Source organism: Eublepharis macularius, chromosome 17, assembly GCF_028583425.1.
Source record: "Eublepharis macularius isolate TG4126 chromosome 17, MPM_Emac_v1.0, whole genome shotgun sequence".
Taxonomy (NCBI): Eukaryota; Metazoa; Chordata; class Lepidosauria; order Squamata; family Eublepharidae; genus Eublepharis; species Eublepharis macularius.
The window spans coordinates 27,120,484-27,140,065 of record NC_072806.1 but is presented as its reverse complement, the minus strand read 5'-3'; the positions used below and the strand labels follow the sequence as shown (position 1 = coordinate 27,140,065).

Genomic DNA, 19,582 nt, shown 5'->3' with positions numbered 1-19,582 from the left:
TAAATATTTTGTTAACCATCTGGTTAACAGGCAAAAAATAAAACTTGAAAATAAAAACCAATAATGTAGAAGATTCAAAAGTATGTTTCAAACTTTACAAACCTTGGGCGAATCAGTAGGGCTCGACTATCTGGTGAAAGCACCATTGTCACTTTGTACCTGTTCCGTTTCAGCATTTCTTCAACTCTGTATCGGATTTTTGCTAATGTTATGTCTTTGTAAACTTGCATTTATTTACCCTATGACATTGTTTATGGAAATGACCTTGATATTGACTGTGCTAATCTCACACTGTGTAATCCACCTTGAGTCTCAGTGAGAAAGGTGGACTATAAAAGATATAAATAAATAAAAATAAGTAAATCAATAAAATTGTATCTAAAGAAGGAATTCTTTCTGCCCTTAGGGGTCCATCCAAAACTTTTCTCTAGGTGGTACCATGCAAGGTGTAGATGCCCCGCTTTCTCAGCTCTGGCACACAGAGGGGGAAAAGGGAAGCTTTCCTTCACTGGCTCATTGGACCCATTCTTTCATATTCAGGCAGAGTCCCTGCCTTGCCCTCTGCTGCTCTGCCTGATACTTGTGGGAGAAGAATGTGGAATGTGCTCATGGGACTGTCATGGCAAGAGCCCTTAGCTGCGCAAGGCTGCTGGCTGGAGAGGGAATTTGTTCTCTGAGGAGATCCCATTGGGTGCGGCTTGGCCCACATTTTTGGGTGGGATTGTTTGCTGTGGGGGAGAATTCCAGAGGGGTAGCTTGAATAAGTGTTCTGGAACACCTCCTCAGAGACTGATTTGCAGAAACAAAAGTTCATGACTAGAAGCAGCTACTAATGCATATTATTTAAACATTGCTGGCACCTAAGAATTCTGATCTTCTCCATGCCTGTGCAATGCCTGGAAATATCCTGTTGCCTAGGAACTCTTTCTGCCCTTTCTGTGCAGCACCTCTGTGAAGCGGGTCCCTATTATGTCCATTTTACCAAGAATGAGTGTGAGTAAAGTTTTTAGTACTGTTGTCTATACTACAGTGTATAGCTCGTGCTGCCTGTTGCTGTAACTAGGATCCTACTATGTCATTTTTGCATTATTTAGTGCATCATGTTACTACTTACATTTTACTTCAGGTCTATTTTCAAATTTCTGGTTGATTTCAGATTTATACAATACAAATCCTATTGCATTTTTTATTGAATGTTCCATCCTTTTGATCGTATTGACTTACTCTGTATAATCCACCTTGAGTCTCAGAGAGAAAGGCGGACTATAAATAACATAGATAGATAGATAGATAGATAGATAGATAGATAGATAGATAGATAGATAGATAGATAGATAGATAGATAGATAGATAGATAGATAGATAGATAGATAGATAGATAGATAGATAGATAGATAGATAAAAATAGCCTGGCTGAGGTCTTGAATCATGTAAGTCGTGAACCCAGATTACCAGTATAACGAACATTTAAATGCTGGATTGCACTGTTATAATATGCTTGGTTCCTACTTTGCCTTTTCTTTTGCCTGCTGACCGGTTAAGCATGCCCTCTATTAGGAGATGTCCATGAGCTTGGAGGTGGTATATCCTGGGCTGAGTGAGGCATGGAATGCCAAGACTCTGCTGTTTCAGATGGTTGCTTTTCATATGCATTGATGTTAGCAGCTATCTCTTGGTGGGTTAGAGGCCACATTCCCCACACTGCTCTTGTGGTTGTATATGGGAGAAGAGGAGGACACGTGCCTGGGGCAAGCAGCTGCCTTGCCTTTGTGGCTCATGAATGAAGAGCACATTGCACAAGGGATGGAGTGCAGCTGTACTTCTGGTGCCCAATTGCCTGCATTTGCGAGTCACTTCCCCCCCCTGTTGTTCATATGGCTGTTGTATCCTTTGCATGGGCTTGCTAGTCACAGGCTGTATGAATCCTGCCCTTACACAAGAATCCCTTCTGACATTTTCTCCCTCTGTTTTTTCTGTTCCCGTCGGGATGCCACCGTTGTTGATGCCTCTTCCTCTATCCTCTTCCTCTCTCCCCTGCCACTCCCTCGCTGCTTATTAAAATATAAGAGGGAAATTTCAGCAAGGCCGTCATCTGGCTGGCTTTGCCGCTCCTCTCCAGAGTGAAAAAAATGATTGAAATAATCTCTCTTCCTCTCCCTCCTTGTCTCTCTCGCCCTCGCCCTCTCCTTCACAAGCTCTCTGCGCATGAGGCCACATTCCATTCATTCCACAGGCTTGACTTCAGAAGGAACTTGCTAAAATAAGCTGGAAGCACAGTTGCCAGCTCTGCCTACAGCCCAGCCTGATCTGCCCCACATTTTGCCCCATAACGTTTCCTGCCCTGCAGGGCTCCTCCTTTGTTCTAACATTGTAAGGGCCAGCCAAACCAGAGGGGTCCTAAAAGTGCAGGTCCCTGTTGCAGTTGTGTGTAGCTTGTCAGAGTTAGGTCTGAGTATCAGGGTGGAGTCTCTCTTCTGTGCCCCCAGATCCAGGAACGGACAGCAGTTCCTTATGCACATGCATGCATGCACACACATGCATAAATGTATTAAAATAGAATTGTTAGGGGGAAAGCGTTAGAGACGAGGAAGATAAATTTGGCTCCTGCAGTTTGTCAAACATGAAATGGAGCCAATGTAAGCTAATGCAGAGGAGGAACGAAGAGGGAAAATTGCTTGCTGCAAGGGGATGTGCCATAACTGCGAATTGGCATCACCGGGTCCTGTGGTAATTCCAGCCTGGGTGCATTTTTTATTTTTTGTTTGTTTATTTTATAGTCTGCCTTTCTCACTGAGACTCAAGATGGATTACACAATTTACCCATGGAATAGGAACAGTATAAGACACTGCAATAAGATTAGATTATAAATTAGAAAACAATGCAGTAGAAACAGTATAAGACTTGACATAAGAGATACAGAAACCAGATTGCAACATCCCACTGAGTCCAATTGCTAAGGCAAGCTTTCTTCCCAGAGCGTGTCAATCTTCCTTGTCTGCTGGAATAGCTATGAGTGTGTGAGATCCTGAATGTCTGATCTACTGCTGTCCCGTAGGATGTTGTACAAAGGAGGGTTTCATTTTGCCTGGGCCCTGATGCATGGTGAAGGGAATGGTCATTTCCTAGGTTTATTGATTTAATATGTTTTAAATTGTACTCTCAACAGGCTTCATGAGATTTTTTTTAACCTCACAATGGCACCAGTGGAATTGGGAAAGATTCTGCTAAGCTACTTGTCTAGCAGCAGCTTAAATATCCTGTTGCAGAGTTTGCACTACTCTCTTCTACTCTGGTTTCAGGTCCTTAAAGTCTGGGCATGCCCAGAGGTGTGTAAGTTCTAGGGCAAGAAGCAAAGGTCCTTGTTCTTCGGCTAGCAGAAGGAGGGAAGACCTGCTTGGCACTCAGAATATGCCCCCCCCCCGAGTTTGTTTCTGTTGTATTTTTATTGTAAGCTGTTTTGGGTCCCTAATAGGGAAAAATTGGATATAAATAAACAAATAAATAATACATTTATTTATTTGTTTGTTTGTTTATTTATAGCTTGCCTTTTTCACTGAGATTCAAGGGGGAATTACACAGTGTAAAACAATACAGTCAAACAGCACAAGATGTCCTACAAACAATGCAATAATACTAGGATCACAAAAATGAGAAACAATATCAAAAACAATCAGACGTGATACATAATAAACAATGCAAAGTAGAATGGGATTACAGAAGTAGAAAGTAATGTGGTAAGATCAAGATAATAAGGGCGGTAGCGGTGAAATAGACTGCAATAATGTACCCTTTATAAAAGACTATTTTATAAAGGTGTAAAAGGGTAGGAAAACCAATGAGGGCATTAATAGAAAACTAAAAGCACAGCAAAGGCAGCAGCAAAACCAAAACAGCAGCAGAAAGGCTCCAACAGCAGAATAAAACAGGGCAGGCAGATATATTTCCATTAAACAACATCAACAGTGCCCCACAAAGAAGGAGTCCTTAATGTGGTACTAAAAAAACTAGCAAGTTGGCACTAGGTGGTGGTTACAAATAGAGGAACATTGGGCAGAACCTCAAATCCTCTCTGTTAATGGGAAGGCTTCTAAGGGAGCACATGGCCTCTTATCTTCTGTCCTATGAAGACCATCTCAATTAATTACCTTCGAAAAGCACCTACAGAAACCAGCGACTCAAAGACTGACTAGGATGAACGGCTGTCTGTAATGTGTGTCACCCAAACTCAGAGTTCCTTGTTTTTTCTGGCTGGTTTCTAAACATGTAGTTGTCTTCATTCCTTCAGCAGCCACCATCCTCAGTCCCAATGCTCTTTTGGTCTTCCGAAGCCATCAGAAGGGGCACGTGGAGCAAAGTCCGGATTATCTTGGGTTCTTGGCTAACTGCTAATCTTGGCAAGGTTTCTTGCAAGTAAAGGAGTAGAAGATGTTTTGGAGCACAGGTCTGAGACTGCTCCCACCCCAGATGCTCAACACAGACCACCTTTCTCAGGTGCCCTCCTCCTACCGACAAGCCCTCTGGGCACAAGGCAGTGGTACAAATTGCTCCCCTCTTTGCCGGGAATAGGCCTATATCCGAAACTGAACAAACAAGCTATTAACTGTCTCGTGGGGCTTGGCAGCAGTTTTCAAATGGGCAGGCAACGTGTTCAGAGGCTGGGCTCAGAATGGGGACTTTGTGCCAACCTGTGAGAAACACAAGGGACTGCTTATCTGCTCTCTCTGTTCATTGTCTGTGTCCCAAGATGGTTGTTTTTAAAAAAATTAATTAGCAAGCTCAGATGAACGGCTGTGAGCAGCACCACCCTGAAAGACAATTTTACACAGCTTTGCGTGACAGAGCACAAGCCAGAAAGAGGTGCAAATTGGGCCAAAGAGTAGCTTGCTTGGTCACACACACTTACTTGTCGTACAGTAACAATAAAATATTGTTGGCACTTCCCGCACTGTCATCTATCACACCCCTTAATGCTAGATAGCCATGTCTAGCCAGAGATGTGAAGGCTTGGGGTGTGTGGGAGGGGGGAATGTCATTCCCTTGAGGGTTTTTTTTTCTGAGGACCTGTTTTTCCAGCGGAAAAAATTGAAGTTTGGGGGAGTTGTAAAAACAAACCTCCTATTAACCCCCCCCCCCCCCGTTTTTTGAGTTACTGAAGTGTTTGTCAAGACAAGGCATTATTTAGCCCAAAGATTTTGATGTAAGACAGTCTACCCCATTGGATGCATGATAGTTCCCGTGTATACTGCAGACGTATACAGCACGCTTTCAAATGTATGTCCCTTGTTTAAATGTGACTTTGTCCACAGTGTTATGTTATAATGTATATCATGGTTATACTCTCGAAAAGTTCAGCGTTTTCAATGATAAATTCAGTATCCAGATATATTTTTTGTTATGCGGTCCTTCATCATTTTACAAAATGTGCAAAACAGTGGTTGTGGAGGGAGAAAAGTTACAGGGTAATGGTTCATCTTAGGAGGTGACTTTTATTAGAGCTAAAGTCTTTCGTACACTGACTGTCTTGTTGTCTTAAACAGGTATGTTCATATATGTTATTCTGCTCCCCACGCTACAGTCCTAGCCCAAACACATTATTTTGTCTTACTAGGAATCTTGGTTGTTAAGATTCTAGTGTTTTCATATCTTGTAATCCCCTCATTTGTCTGATGTTATTTTACTGATTGATTAAAAAGGGTTTTTTTTATTATACGTGCCATCCACCTTGAGAGTCCCAGCGAGAAAGGCAGACTATAAATGAAAATAACAACCGTGAACCTGTGGCTAGGAGGGAGATGTGTGTGGATATCCTTCTCTGTGAGTCTTTCCCCATTTGCAGATCAGCAGTGGAGACTATTGCTGGCTTACATTATTCTCCTCTTCTCCATTTGATCCTCACAACAACCCCGTGAGGTAGGTTAGGCTGAGGGTGTGAGACTGGGTCAAGATTACCCAGCAAGCTTCCATGGTAGAGGGGGGGAGGGGTTTGAACCTTGGTCTCCCAAATCTAGGCTTCCCAACCTCCGGCTGGTGGCTGGAGGTCTCCTGAAATTACGGCTGATCTCCAGGGTAGAGAGATCAGTTCCCCTGGAGAACATGGTCGCTTTGGAGGGTAAACTGCCCTGCTGAGGTCCCTCCCCAGGTTTCACCCTCAAACTCTCCAGGAATTTCCCAACCCAGAGTTGGCAACTTTACCCAAATCCTAGTTGAACATTCCAACCACTACAGCATACTGGCTAAAAATGGAGTAATGTATGAAGCTGGGGGGAGAGAGAGAATCACAGGAGCATGATATGAACTAACCAGGGTGCCAGTTAGGGTTGCCATCTCCAAGTTAGGAAATTTCTGGTGATTTAGGAGGCTGGAGCCTGGAGAGGGCAGAGTTTGGGGAAGGGACCTCAGCAGGGTATAATGCCAGAGTCCACCCTCTGAAGTAGTCATTTTCTCCAGGGGAGCTGATCTCTATGGCCTGGAGACCAGTTGTAATTCTGGGATATTTTCAGCTGCCACCTACCAATGGTGCAGGCCCATACTGACTGAAAAACAGGCAGTGTGAAAACAGCTCTGATGCACTTGGGATTGGAAGGTGGTTTGCTAGCATGTAGGTAGGAACCCGTGGGGTTCATCGCTCTCCAAATATCCTCCAACCCCATGTCTGCTTGGAATAAGCTTCTAGATTTGGTTTGCAGACTGTGAGGTGTGTGGGATTGCCAAGTGGCCCTGATCTACAGATCCTTAAACCTGTGGATTGGGGCCACTGGGGAACAAAACAGATATTTCTGCAACCTTGGGGGGGGGGGGTGGAATCCCCATGGTTGCAGAAAAATCTCAAATGTTAGTAACAACAACAACAACATTTGATTTATATACTGCCCTTCAGGACAACTTAATGCCCACTCAGAGTGCTTAGACAAAGTATGTCATTATTATCCCCACAACAAAACACCCTGTGAGGTGGGTGGGGCTGAGAGAGCTCCAGAGAGCTGTGACTAGCCCAAGGTCACCCAGCTGGCTTCAAGTGGAGGAGTGGGGAATCAAACCCAGCTCTCCAGATTAAATGTTTTAAAAAAAATACAGTGGGGGGTTTAACCCTGTAGGAGGGAGAGAAATTGGGAAAGGGTGGGGAGCAGAAACCAGGAAGTGTGTGTGTGTGTGTGTGTGTGTGTGTGTGAGAGAGAGAGAGAGAGAGAGAGAGAGAGAGAGAGAGAGAGAGAAGGGTGTTTATGGGGGAGGGGGGAAGCAAAGGCAGGGAAATGGGGTTCTCCCTTCCCACAACTTCACTCCCCATTGTCATGAGCCCTGGGACTGGGTTAGGGTATCTGGCAGGGAAGGGGCAAAAGGCTACGGGTATTTCAAAGGGGAAGAATAAAGGACTTTCCAAGGCTTGGCAGGTTGCAGAGCAAAGGGTATTTGGGAGGCAGGATGAGGAGTCACCCTGAAGGGTGTTGCGGGTGGGGTGACCTACAGGAGAGGTTGGGTGAATGGGTAGGGCAGTAACAGGGAATGCTGGTTTAAACAACCGCGGAGACAACTGCCTCCACAATCCACAACATTTTGTTTCTGGTCCAATTTGTTCCTATCTAATAAAGAATTCATAATTTCATTAAAATTTCCACCATAAGTATCACTGGAGGAATGAAACTGTAAAACATGAGCATGGAGAATATGGAAGATTTCAGGATTATCCATGCTTGGCTCATAAACATTGACCAATAAATAATACTCATAATCAGCTGGAGCCTCTAAGATGACATCTCTTCCATCTTCTGCAAAGATTGCATTTTAATTGTTACTCTTCTGTAAATATTTAAATGTATTGCACTCCCCCATCCCTATTAGAATTGTCTCTACAATAGGCATTCCCCACCCAGCTTTTCTGGAGACAGCGGGTATCACAGGCAAGAAAAACTTTGTTTTCTTCTACAACTTCAAAACTTGTATCGGTCTCCTAATTGGACCCTGCTTCTTTTCCACCTTTGCTCTGGGATGCCTGTTTTTCCTGAATTATAAATTCTAATGTTTAATGAGGGCAAGACCCAGAGAAGAAACGTCAGGAAGCATCTTGTCTTTCCTGGTCTTCAAGCCACAGTTCTACTATGGAAGCAAAAGGTCTGATTGTTGACAGGTATCCAAATCTATCCACCCTTGTCTGACAATAAAAGCTGAGCCTGTGTGCTTCAGGGGCTGCATCCGGGCATCTAATTTAACCATGTTTAAACAAATATGTGCATGAATCTGACTTGGAACCTGGGTCTGCACACTTTACAGGTTATGAGTTCCTACGGAACCATCATTCTTCCATAGTGGGGGGACATGTGTGCAGACCTGGGTTCCAAGCACTCAGGTTAACTGTGCCCTTCCATTATGTGAGAATCTAAGCCTTGCTTAATGGGTTTTCCTTATAGGGGGAAAGCCATGTGCCTGCATTTGTACCTCATAGGCAACCTTAGTGTAAACTACCATGCTTCATTATACTCCCAGCAAGAAGGGAGGGGAGAAGAGGGACAAACTTCATGTGCATATGTGCTTGTTTAAGAATGGTTACCTTGGATGGCTGAATGCAGCTCAGATCTACTCCTCTACTTTCTTTCCCCCCAGATCTACCCTTATAAGTCATTTCCCATTCGTAGAAGCTTTTCCCTGGGATTGTGTCCGGGGAGTAGTCAGAGGAAATCCTGTTTCCTCCACTGAGAAATCCAGGCGAGCAGTACTTTGTCTCGCTTGATAGCTCATGTCGCTGGGCACATCTCCTGACTGGGTTAAGGATGGGGGTGGAGGGATGCATTGCCAGGGAGGTGGAAAGGAGTGCCAACAGTGTGCCCGTCTTTTGACAGACCTCTTTAAAACAACACTGAAAGCAAATTATTTTGCAAATAATACATCCGTCACCGTGCACGCTGCATATCCACTGCTCAGAATATGGATGTTTGCACACGTAGGTTTTTGCATAGTTGCTTGTGGTGACGTCTTTTGTTTTTGTAAAACGTTGGATGTTGTGGCTGAGAGAAGGCAGTGAGGCTGGGCCCCCAGTCTTTTTGCAGACTTGGCCTGGGCATTCCATGTTTCTCTCAGCAGCCTTGATCTGGAGATCATTGAATGAGTTCATTTTTGTAGAGGAATCAGTGAAAGGTGCAGCTCAGCTCTCTATGCAAGTAGGTAATTCCCAGTTGCTGGGGGGACGGGGCGGGTTTCCTCTGCCCTGCTAATTGAGGAGTGGCATGGAAATCGTGGAAGGTTCCTCCCTTGTCTGATAGAGCTCTTCAGTTTTTTAACCTGAAAGAAGTCTGTTTTTGTGTTTTCCCTTCTGAGTCTAAGTACTGGGAGATTATGTTTCCACAGAGGAATGATTCCAGCAACCACAGACTCGGGACACTTAACTTTTCCTGTGAAAACATTTTTTCTCCTTAAAAGGAAAATGATGGCCTGGCTGCTGGGAGGGACCGTTAGAAGGAAGAATGTGTCCTGGCTGAGTTGACTCAAACTCTGCAAAAAAAAACAAACCCCTTGCACTGCTTTTTCATGCTGGATTTGTGAGGCTGCTGGGCAAGCCCAACTAAGAACATTGAGATGAGGCAGAAGTTGGGGTTCTGTGTAGTTCCCTAGGTGGAGGAAGAGACTGGGGGGTCTCAGAACAGAACCTGAATAAAAGAAATCGTTTTTAAAGCATGATGTGAGACACAGCACAGTGAGAGAGACTTCTACGCGAGTTTCAGGAATATCTGCTCCACCTGTGCCTTTCCAGGAGATCTCTGGTGATGCTCCAGTAAATACAAAAAAAATAAAAATAAAAATCAAGTGTTTTCAGGGCATATCTAATACACATTAAAACACACCTTGTAATTTCCAGTGTATCACTTCTGAATATGGAAGAGAAACTGTTTTTCAATGAGTTGTGAATTCTGATTAATTCAATTCTTTCATTACATTTGTGACAGCTGAAAAACTAACGAATGTTATTGTTTGATTCTGAGAGGGGCATTCGAATAATGTGCTTGGCATCACTTGGAAAGCACACTTCAGACCTTGAATTTGTGAAGCTTTGCAGGCTGGTGACTGCCAAATGAGCATGCTTCTCTTTTTCTAGGATGATTCAGTTTGTAGGAGAATTCTCAGCTGGTCAGCTTCTCTCACCTGGCTGCGATTGGCAACTAACGTTCTGTTGGAAGCGGCCATGGGACTTCTTTGGGTGTTTCTGTGTTCCACCCTTGCTTTTCTTGTCATCTGTGGATTAGGCCCCTCCCTGCCATGCCCACTTCAGTGCCCTACCTGGTACTCAACTTTTGTTTTTCCAAACCACATGGGACAAGAGATTGTCTCTATGTGCAGAACTGTTTGCATTCATTCCAGGAGAGATGCGGAACTTTCCTGGCTGTTGGCAGCAACATTTAAAAGCCTCTGCAATTTTACGCTTGTAAGGCAGGTACCAAAATGGATCATGCATGTAAATAACTATCTGTTTGGTATCTTCAAAGACCTTCAGCACAAAGTGTGATGAGTTTTCAGACCACAATGCTGTGATTTGGGAGGTAACAGATGAAATTGTGGACCATGTCCACCCCCAAAGAAAGGAAAAATAGTTATAATTCAGAACATTGCTGAAAAACTCATCAATAAAATAATATAACCCATCATTTTGTGATCAGCATATTAGTATCCAAGAATATCCCAGCAACAGCAAAAACAGACATTTCCGGGGAAGATGAGTCGCTTTGGCTGTCTAGTTATGACCAGCTTGGCAGGCCTTGGCTTGAGGCATCTCTGTCAGCTTAGGGAGTTTCCACCCATTTTAGTTCCTTGTATGAGAACTCTGTGCTGGCTAGAGAACAGCCGCTTATCAGCAGTCGCACTGCTTTTGTTTGAGACTAGTGGTGGGACTTGGAAAACCTGAATCAGATCTCTGGCAAGTGTATGGGAGTCAGGAAGTTCTCGCTGGTTCCCTGCAGCACAGGGCACGGGTGAGAGATTCGTGAAAAAATGCTGCAAGTGCCTTGGGGTTGCTTGTGCCTCGTGATCCCCTTCCCTGCCTAGTGCTCACCTTGCAGGAAGGGTTCTTTTCTAGAGTAGTGTAGCGGTTACAGTGTCAGAATAGAATCTGGGAGACCCGAGTTTGAATCCCTGCTTTGCCCTGGGAGCTCACTGGGTGGCCTTGGACCAGTCACACTCTGTCAGCGTAACCTACCTCACAGGGTTGTTGTGAGAATAAAATGGAAGAGAGGAGAATGAGACGCCGTGGGTTCCCTTTGGGGAGAAAGGTAGAGTATAAATAAAAAGTGAATACATAAACATTCTAGAATTGGTTGAACCACAGTCCCAAAATGTGGTTGGGTATTTCAGGGTTGTCCCTTGGGGTGCCTGGAATGTAGGCTGCTGTCTTGAGGAGCTCTTTCACCTTTCATCCTGAGCCTTCTTCCACAGTTGTTGTGGATGCCCCACCGGTTCAGACATTGCGGTGCTACTAAGCTTTCCTGCATTATACTCCAGAACTGGCAGGTCATTGGGCAGCGCAGTGCAGCAGCTCATGTTGTGTAGGTTTGAGATGGGTACCTCTTGGTCTGCAGACGAACAGCAAGATTCGAGTCCAGCAGCACCTTGAAGACCAACAAGATTTTCAGGGTATTCGCTTTCGAGAGTCAACGCTCGTTTTGACAGAGAGTCAAAGTTCTGAGGAAGGGAGCTCAGTTCTTGTGTAGGCTTCAGCCAGGTTCAAGTCCCTTTAAATAATACCTGAGGAATCCATAAGCATTCCAGATCAGGTGTGCTCTATAGATAGCTGCAGCCAGTTAGAAGCTCCCTAAAGTGTACATGTGTATCACAGGCCGGTTAACATAACATACATCACTTTAAGAGGAACTCAGTAGTGGACATATGGGTATCTTAACGTTACTGTTGAAACATCATAGGCACCAGGACTACTGTGAGAATGAAACAAGCCTTTTAAGCCACTCTGGGGTCCTTTGGGGGAAAAATAGAATGGCCAGGTAGTATCTTTTCCCGCTGCTGCAGTGATAAACTAGCGCTATACTATTCCTGGCATCTTTTGGCCTAAGGATGCCACTCCCCCTAAGATCCAGAGGAGTTAGCCGTGTTAGTCTGTAGTAGCAAAATCAAAAAGAGTCCAGTAGCACCTTTAAGACTAACCAATTTTATTATAGCATAAGCTTTCGAGAATCAAGTTCTCTTCGTCAGATGCCTGATCAAAACTGGGCAGATACAGAAGAGGAGGGGGAAAGAGAGAGAAAGAGAGGAAAGAGGGGGGCATAAATCACAAGAGGACAGAATGCAATTAGCATGGAGGCAATCAAAACATTCCTTTGCTTGGAAATGTAAACATCTCCTTTTGGTGTGCAGTCAGTTTGCTGTATTTGTAGCAGTGAAGGTATCCAATTCCTATGTAGTATAAGCCTTCGGTAACCACAGCTCTCCCTGCCACCTGCATCTGACAAAGAGACCTGTGGTCCCCGAAAGCCCACACCAGGCGTCACTGGGCTCCCCCAGATCACGCCTCTGTAAAGAGAATCTGTTACCTGTGATAATGTGATAACCATTCATAGTCTCTATTCAGTCCCAGCTAAGCCCCTAAGGTGGGCTTTGTTAGGGCAGGGGGTGCATACGGAGCTGCCTGGCTCAAGATTGTGTGCTCTCTGCCTTGGGAAAGTGCTTTCCCAATATCTGCTGCTGAAATAATTGACCTGGAGGGGGTGGGGGTTGAACCCAAGGCCTTTCCGCATGCCAAGCTCATCAACTGAACTGTGAACCCTCCTCCCCTCGTATCCCCTGGGGTTAAGAGCGTGAGCAGCAAGGCTGAAGTCCCCGGTTCAAACCTCAACTCAGCCATGAACTCAGTGACTGCAAGCCAGTTACATTCTCTCAACATCACAGTGGCACGCTTTACAGGACACTGTAAAAATTTTTAAAAAACGCTTGTTAGATGCATTTATTTAGAGGATTTATATGTATCTTCTCCAGGAGAGTTGCTTGAGGCATCTCACAACAGTATGTTTAAAAACAAATGCATTTAAGCAATGAACAATAATAAAACAAATTAGGAATAGAAACAATTACGTCCAGAAGCAATACGTCAAGTCACTTCTGGCTTGTTCTATCATTAAGAGCCTTGCTCAGAAACAATAAAGCAGCCCCTGTTAAAATGGCAGACCACAGTCCGTCACTGCAGAGTTAAAACTATCGGGAGGTGGTGCTGAGTGCTGACCCAGAACTGTTGGAGGTCCCCCTAGCCAGTCGTGTGGCTCTTCCCTGCCTCTAGTTTCTTTGGAGTGACATCTGGCTGTCCGAGGAAGGCTGCTTGGCTTGGCTCTGGCCTGGACTCTTCCATGTGCGATGCCTGGGGCCGCCTTCCTTCTGTGGTTTTTATGAGCTTTGGGCTCTGCCCAACTTGTCCAGCCACCCAGATTCCTTTTCTCTCTGTTGGCTGCAGGGAGAGAGGCATCCACGGCAGCAGGCAGGCTGTGGGCAGCGCACAGCAGCTGTTTTTCCCCTTGTGATCCTGGTGTTCGCTGCCACCTCATCCCCTCCTGCTCTCTGCCTTCAAACACCCTTCTCTGGAGTCCGAAGCTGGAGCTGGGATGGGGGGAGCAATTTCCAAGGACCTAGAAAATGCCATAGGAGGATGGAGATGCAACTGACAGTAGCGAGAAACTAGTCTCCTCTGGCTCCTACTCTGAGAAGAGGCATTCAGCAACTCTGCAAAGCCTGGCGAGGTGCAGCAATGAAGTTCAGGGCTGTGGTAAGGGCTGTTCCATTGCCTTCTGAGCTCTGCATGGGCGGAGGGGTGAGAAAGGAACTTCCAGCCTTTCGGATAGAAGCCCAGATGCAAAATATTTGCAACCTCTGTGGAAAAATGGAAAGTTGGATGGAGGGGAAGGGATTCCAGGCTGCGCAGCTCCGGACGGGCAGGGCTTTTATTCAGTGTTGCATACTTCGCTGGGCATTTCACTCAGAAGGACAGTGAATCAGCTGGGGACAGGAATTTCCTCCTTCCCCTCTTTCTCCTTGGGGCAGATTCTGATTTCCAGACTGGAGCAGCCCGTCGGAGAGCTCTGCAGTGGGAAGCTTCCCCTTCCCACCAGCCTGCAGTTGTAAGAGCCGTGAAGTGGGCTGGGCCTGGGTTGGGGTCTGGCTTGTGGGTGGTGGTGAGACTAAGGCAGTTTGTACACTGTGCCACTGCCAGGAGATAGCAGGGTCAGCGAGGGGACTGGGAATGGAGTGGAAGGTGTTGGCAGCTGGCCTCTTTCTTGGCACAGGGAGAGCGGTCTGTAGCAGAGCTAGCCATGCGGAAGGAAACATACGTGGAAGGTTGAAGAGGGACCAAGAGTCCCGTGCTGGTGATGGGAGAGAGCAGTGAATTGGCCGTGGGGTGCAGGAATAGTAGAGTTCAGCACAGTGCTGCCTCCCTAGAGAGAGTTATCTTTCTCCAGGGTTTCCCTGCTTTCACACAGCTATTTTCCCTTTTAGTTTGTTGACTTCTAGTATCAGGAACTTTTTTTTTGCTTTATGGCTTTCCTGACTCATGCTTTGGATCATTTTTTAAAATTAGATGAACCAGCTACCTTCCTTCTTTCCTTGCAGCCACCACTTGGCTTGTCCTGTGCTGGGCTCTCCCCTTTTTCCTTGAAAAGAACTGCCATTCTAGGAACTGCCATTCTAGAAACAAGATCAAATGAAATTCTCACCTGCATTCCGAAGTTAGTGAACACTGATAGATTGGCCTGCCTGTCTTGTCCTGGGAAGATGGTGTTCTGTAATAATATCCAGGAGTTTGATTTCCTCTACTTTGCACAGTAAATTTCAGGGCATGATTGTTACACATGGTTTGATGCGATGCCTAACTGGGAAACCTGTGGTGCCTGCTACTGGGAGATGAGGGTACAGTGCCATTAGGGAGGGGACAGTCTGAGGATGACGGTCTCTTATTGCCACAAACATCACATCAGCAGGTGCACTTGAAGTAGGATTGAAATAGAACCTTTGCTGTTCTCAAGGATTCTCTTCTGAATGTTGGAAGCACAATTTGAGATGCCCGCTCTGCCATGTAGTAGTTAAAAAGAACCTTGCTTTGCCCCCATGATCTTGCAGCCTGGCCTTTGTGTCCCTGGAAAGCTGCGAGCCCAGCCAGTCTGGAACGTTGAGCGTCAACCAGCTAGACCTGGCAGCAACGAGCAAGACAGAGGGGGAAGCAACTTGGCTTCTCACCCATCACCTCTATGCTAGATTGGCTCACCAGTTGACCCAATTGGCAGCCATTGCTGCTGGAAGTCCAGGCCAGAGCTTGCTCTCAAGTACCAAGCACATCCCAACTAGCGGTGGAACTGCTGAGTCCTGCTGTGCCCCTACGAGAATCTGCCCCGACCAGATCAAATGGTGTAATCAGTTGCAGGTGGCTGCAAAGAGGGTGGTGGTGCTTGGTTGGATTTTACAACACCACGTGCAAAGGAGCTTCACAATCACAAAACAATATAAAAAGGAGCTTCATAATACAGCATTTAAATGCTAATTCTGAGCATGGCCTCAGGGAGCAGATCAAAAAGTCTGGGGTATAGAGGGATTTTCTACAAATCTGGGGGAACCCTCAGGTTTGCAGAAAAATTGACAAGTGAAAAAAATGGTGAGCGGTATTTTTAAAAAAATGTTCGAAGAAAAGAATAAGATCTTGTAACGCTGCACTGTGAAATGTCACTTGCCATGTGGGGTGGTTGCCTAGCATCCCCACAAACATGAAGGTGGCAGCTGCCAGAGTAGAGGAAGGACAAGGAAGGCAATGGTGGCAGGAGGATGAGGCACTGGTGAGACGGCAAGGGGAAGGAAGGTGGTGGTGGTTGGGCAGTGGAGAAGAAATGGATGCAGCAGGGGAAAGAGGCAGAAGGAGGAAGTGAGTCCCAGGGGAGGTGGTGGGATTTTCTGTTCTCCCGTGAACTCCTTGTGGGATCCCACTTGTCGTATATCAGAGTATGGATCAAAAATCTGCACAAAAGAGCCAGGTACAGAAATGGGAGACCTCCCCCCCCAGGTTTGCAGAAAAATGCCAAAGCTAAAAAAAAAAAAATTAAAATTGCAGTGGGGAGGGTTTTAAAAAAAAACAAAAAATCGAGAAATGATGTCTGCATGACTGCATACATTGTAGCTAAAAAATACTGAACAAGATCTCTCAAGAATATATTTTGTTTATTTAAAATGTTTTAATGCTGCCTTTCCACCCAATTTAGGACCCGCAAGGTGGCAAACAATCACAAACATTAAAACCAGCTTTAAAAATGCATACTTATATAAAACAATTAAAAACAAGTAAACAAAATACATAAACAGGAAGGAGGCTGAGTGAGGGAATGCCAGATAAAACAGAAATTTCTTCACCTGCTGGGAAAAGACAGTGGTAGAGGGGGCCTGACAAATCTCCTTGGGGAGGGAATTCCATTGTTTCGGCATCACAACCGAGAAGACCCTTTCTCCGACTGCCTCCCCATCTGGCCTCAGGTGGTGGGAGCCCCCAAAGTAGGATCCTTAAAGATGACTAGTGGTTGGGTAGCTTCATATAGGAATAGATGGTCCTTAACATATACTGACCCCAAATTGTATAGGGTACTGATGCACTGTTTGTGAACGGTTAAGTACATAGGTATTTCCAGTGAGAAAGTTGTATGATCGATCAGATTTCAGGGAATTCAGTGTAAACTGGGTGGCATCATTTTAAAGATGTATAGGATGATACCAGTTCTGCAGTCAATGGTGCACTTTACTTGATCAGCAGGAAACATCTGTTTATATTGTCATTTTATATGACGGTACAAATAATTCTTAATATTTTTTTCCACTAATGAAGGCAACTTCTTGCTGAAACATGTTTGGTGGTCAGCTGTACGATTTCGTGTGCTGTTATCTTAACTGGTTAATGACTTTTGTTAATGTACCACATTTTATATTTTTTTGTTGGTACTTCTAGCGGATTTATTAAATTTATATCCTGCTTCACTGGGTCATTATCTGTTCTTCTCAACCTTTTTGCTTACCTGACCTGCTGAGTTGGGTTGAGTTTCCTTTCCCCTTCTTCTGTGTTTGTTACTGCTGCCTTCTGCACTAATTGTCGCTTCCAGAGAGCCTTCAAGGGCAGCCTCATGTAGAGCTCATTGCAGTAATCTAATGCATGTGTTACCAGGGCATTCATCACAGTGGCCAGATCCTTTTTGATTGGGAAAGGCCATCGCTGGCTCAGCAGCCGAAGCGGGTGGAAAATACCGCAGCCACCTGCTTATGCAACAAGCAGCCTGGATCCAGCGATCCCAGCAGCAGCCTGACTGGTGGTAGCTTGGAGAAGGAAGTGCGTTTGGTGTATTTTCTGTGCCAAGCCCAGACCCCACCCCCCTGACTAGCATGCTGGTGGTGGCGGCTGCAAGAATGAAACTTGGATTAGAAAGCATACTGTGTGCACTTTCCATTACAAATGAAGGGCACAATCTCACCCAGTAATTAAGTTGTGGGGGTCAGTGGGGTGCGAAAGAGCCTTGACCCCTCATCGCTGTTTTGTGTTAAAACCGCCTGTAGTTCTCTTCTTGATTGTAGTCTGGTTTTAATCTGTGTGTGTGAGAGGGAAAAATCCCACCCCTTCTCCCTTAGCTGGTAGAGTGTGCTTGAACAGCAGGCTCAGACTCAGAGAACAAATTGGAAGAATAAGGTTTTATTCTATGGTTGCATAAAGAAGCGAATGTTGGTAAAAAAATGCAGAGTGCCGAATTGAAAAATAAAGCAGTTTCTTGATACCTAAAGCTTATAAGACATCAGATACCACTGCCGCCCCCCCGCCCCCGATGCATCACTTTCCCCACAGTGGGCATGTGGAAGAGGCTTGGCCAAAGGGAGGCTTCTCCTGGCTAGCTCAAATGTCAAGGGATCCTTCAGAAGGAGGTCCGATCAGAAAGTGAGGTGCTCACTCAAACTTCCTTCCAAAGAAGAATCAGGCCAATGAACAATTTTTTCAGGACAAGCCCAGGGGGGTGTTTTGTGTATGGTACCTATAGCACCACTTACGGTGGAAGCAGATCAGGTGCAGAGAGGCATTAAAGAGTATCAGGCCAGAGAAAATTCTCCTAGGTTGCTAGGTTACAGTTTCCACCCCCAGAACACAAAAGAGTCCAGTAACAGGTGCCCTCCTTGTTTTGCAGGGATCTTTGTTTGTTTTTTTGCCCCTGCTTGGAGGGCTTATCTAGGGCTAGCTACTCAATACACATCCAGTGGCATTTTCCCTCCCGCACCAAGCTTCTTGAGATCTCCATATGTAGTGTGATCTCCAGTGATGATAGCACTAGAGCCGCTGTAAAATTGCATTTTTCTCCCAGCAGCAGCAGGCTGATGTATGGGTGGTCATGCAAATGCAGAAACCTGTGTGACAAAAACGCCAGACCCTAGCAGCCAGGGCAAGGGCTTTGCTTGGAAAGTGTGTCCAATGGTATGGGCAGGTGGATCTCTTCAGTCTGGCTGCCGCCTTCTGCTGAGCCCAAATATTGGCTCTGGCTATGGTCTGACAGCCTCAGGCATCCCTCCTGGTTGATGCTCTGGGGGCATGGACGTCTGGGCATACCTGGTTGCTGTTCCTGTTAAGCAACCTGTGTCCATCACTTGCGTGAGCCTGTTAGTAGTCTAGTCCAGAGTGAAATTGCTTTTCTTAGTATGAAGCAGCCTGTTTCAGGACTGCTGTGGGGAATGTGTGTATAGCCCGTGATGGCTCTTTCTGAGGCCCATCATCTGTCTGTCTGATTTATACTCCACCTTTCTCCCCACTGGGAACTCAAAGCAGCTTACGTTGTTCCCTTCTCCCCATTTTATCCTCACAACAGCCCTGTGAAAGAGGTTAGGTTGACAGTATGTGACTGGCCTAAGGTCACCCAGCAAGCTTCCATGGCTGAGTGAAAATTTGAAGCTGGGTCTCTCAGATTCTAGTTTGACACCACAACCACACCACCACACTGGCTTTCTTTAGGTAGAAGTTACCATAGGGAACCTCTCTGTTTCAAGGCGACTGACTTCCAGCTCAGAAGTGACTCCTAGGCTGATTCCATCCTCACTCTCCTACAGTCTGAACTCAAACTGAGCTCTTCCATTTTGCTTTGTGACCTGTCGATAAGCCGTTGTGCATCTCCCTGCCCCCAGCTTGCCTCAGAGAAGCCCCCCAGTAGGGAAGCCAAATTTGCCATCTGTTATCCGTGGAGGGCAACTGGCAAGAAGAGATGAAAAACATCCCTGGGCAGGTGCAGCTCCCTCCCTTCTCAAGGGAATAACTAAGGGGAGGAGATGTTCTTACTGGTGTGGTAGGTTTTCTCTCCAAGGGGCTCTGTACGATGCTAGTGAGGCAGGCTTGTTTCTTGTAGCTCACTGTAGCCAGCAAGGAGTTGGGGACAGTACGGTCTTCTTGCCGCACTAGTCATGAATGTGGAGGGCCTATGGATGCAGATTCAGCTGAAGAGATCTCTGATTCCTGTTGGGTACCATCTGCCCCAGCATGGGCCAAAGGAGGTGAGCGCAGGAGGGAGGAGCAGTGGCATTTGGCCTGGGAAGTCAGCAAAGTACAAGAAGCAGACC

General features: G+C 45.8%; 1 protein-coding gene across 4 annotated transcripts in view; it reads left to right on the top strand.

The window, feature by feature from the left end:
- MYO1C (myosin IC) overlaps positions 1–19,582 on the top strand; it is a 57,699-nt gene that overhangs the window by 16,094 nt on the left and 22,023 nt on the right. The window contains exon 1 of one of the 4 annotated variants that reach the window (XM_055001092.1): positions 832–993. The exons of 1 other annotated variant lie outside the window; for it this stretch is intronic. In XM_055001092.1, the coding sequence (XP_054857067.1) occupies positions 970–993 (24 nt within the window). In that variant the 5' untranslated portion in view covers positions 832–969. Of the gene's footprint in view, positions 1–831; positions 994–13,660; positions 13,743–15,784; positions 15,799–19,582 lie in introns of those variants that run through there. 2 more of the 4 variants (XM_055001093.1, XM_055001096.1) reach the window with 2 other exon arrangements.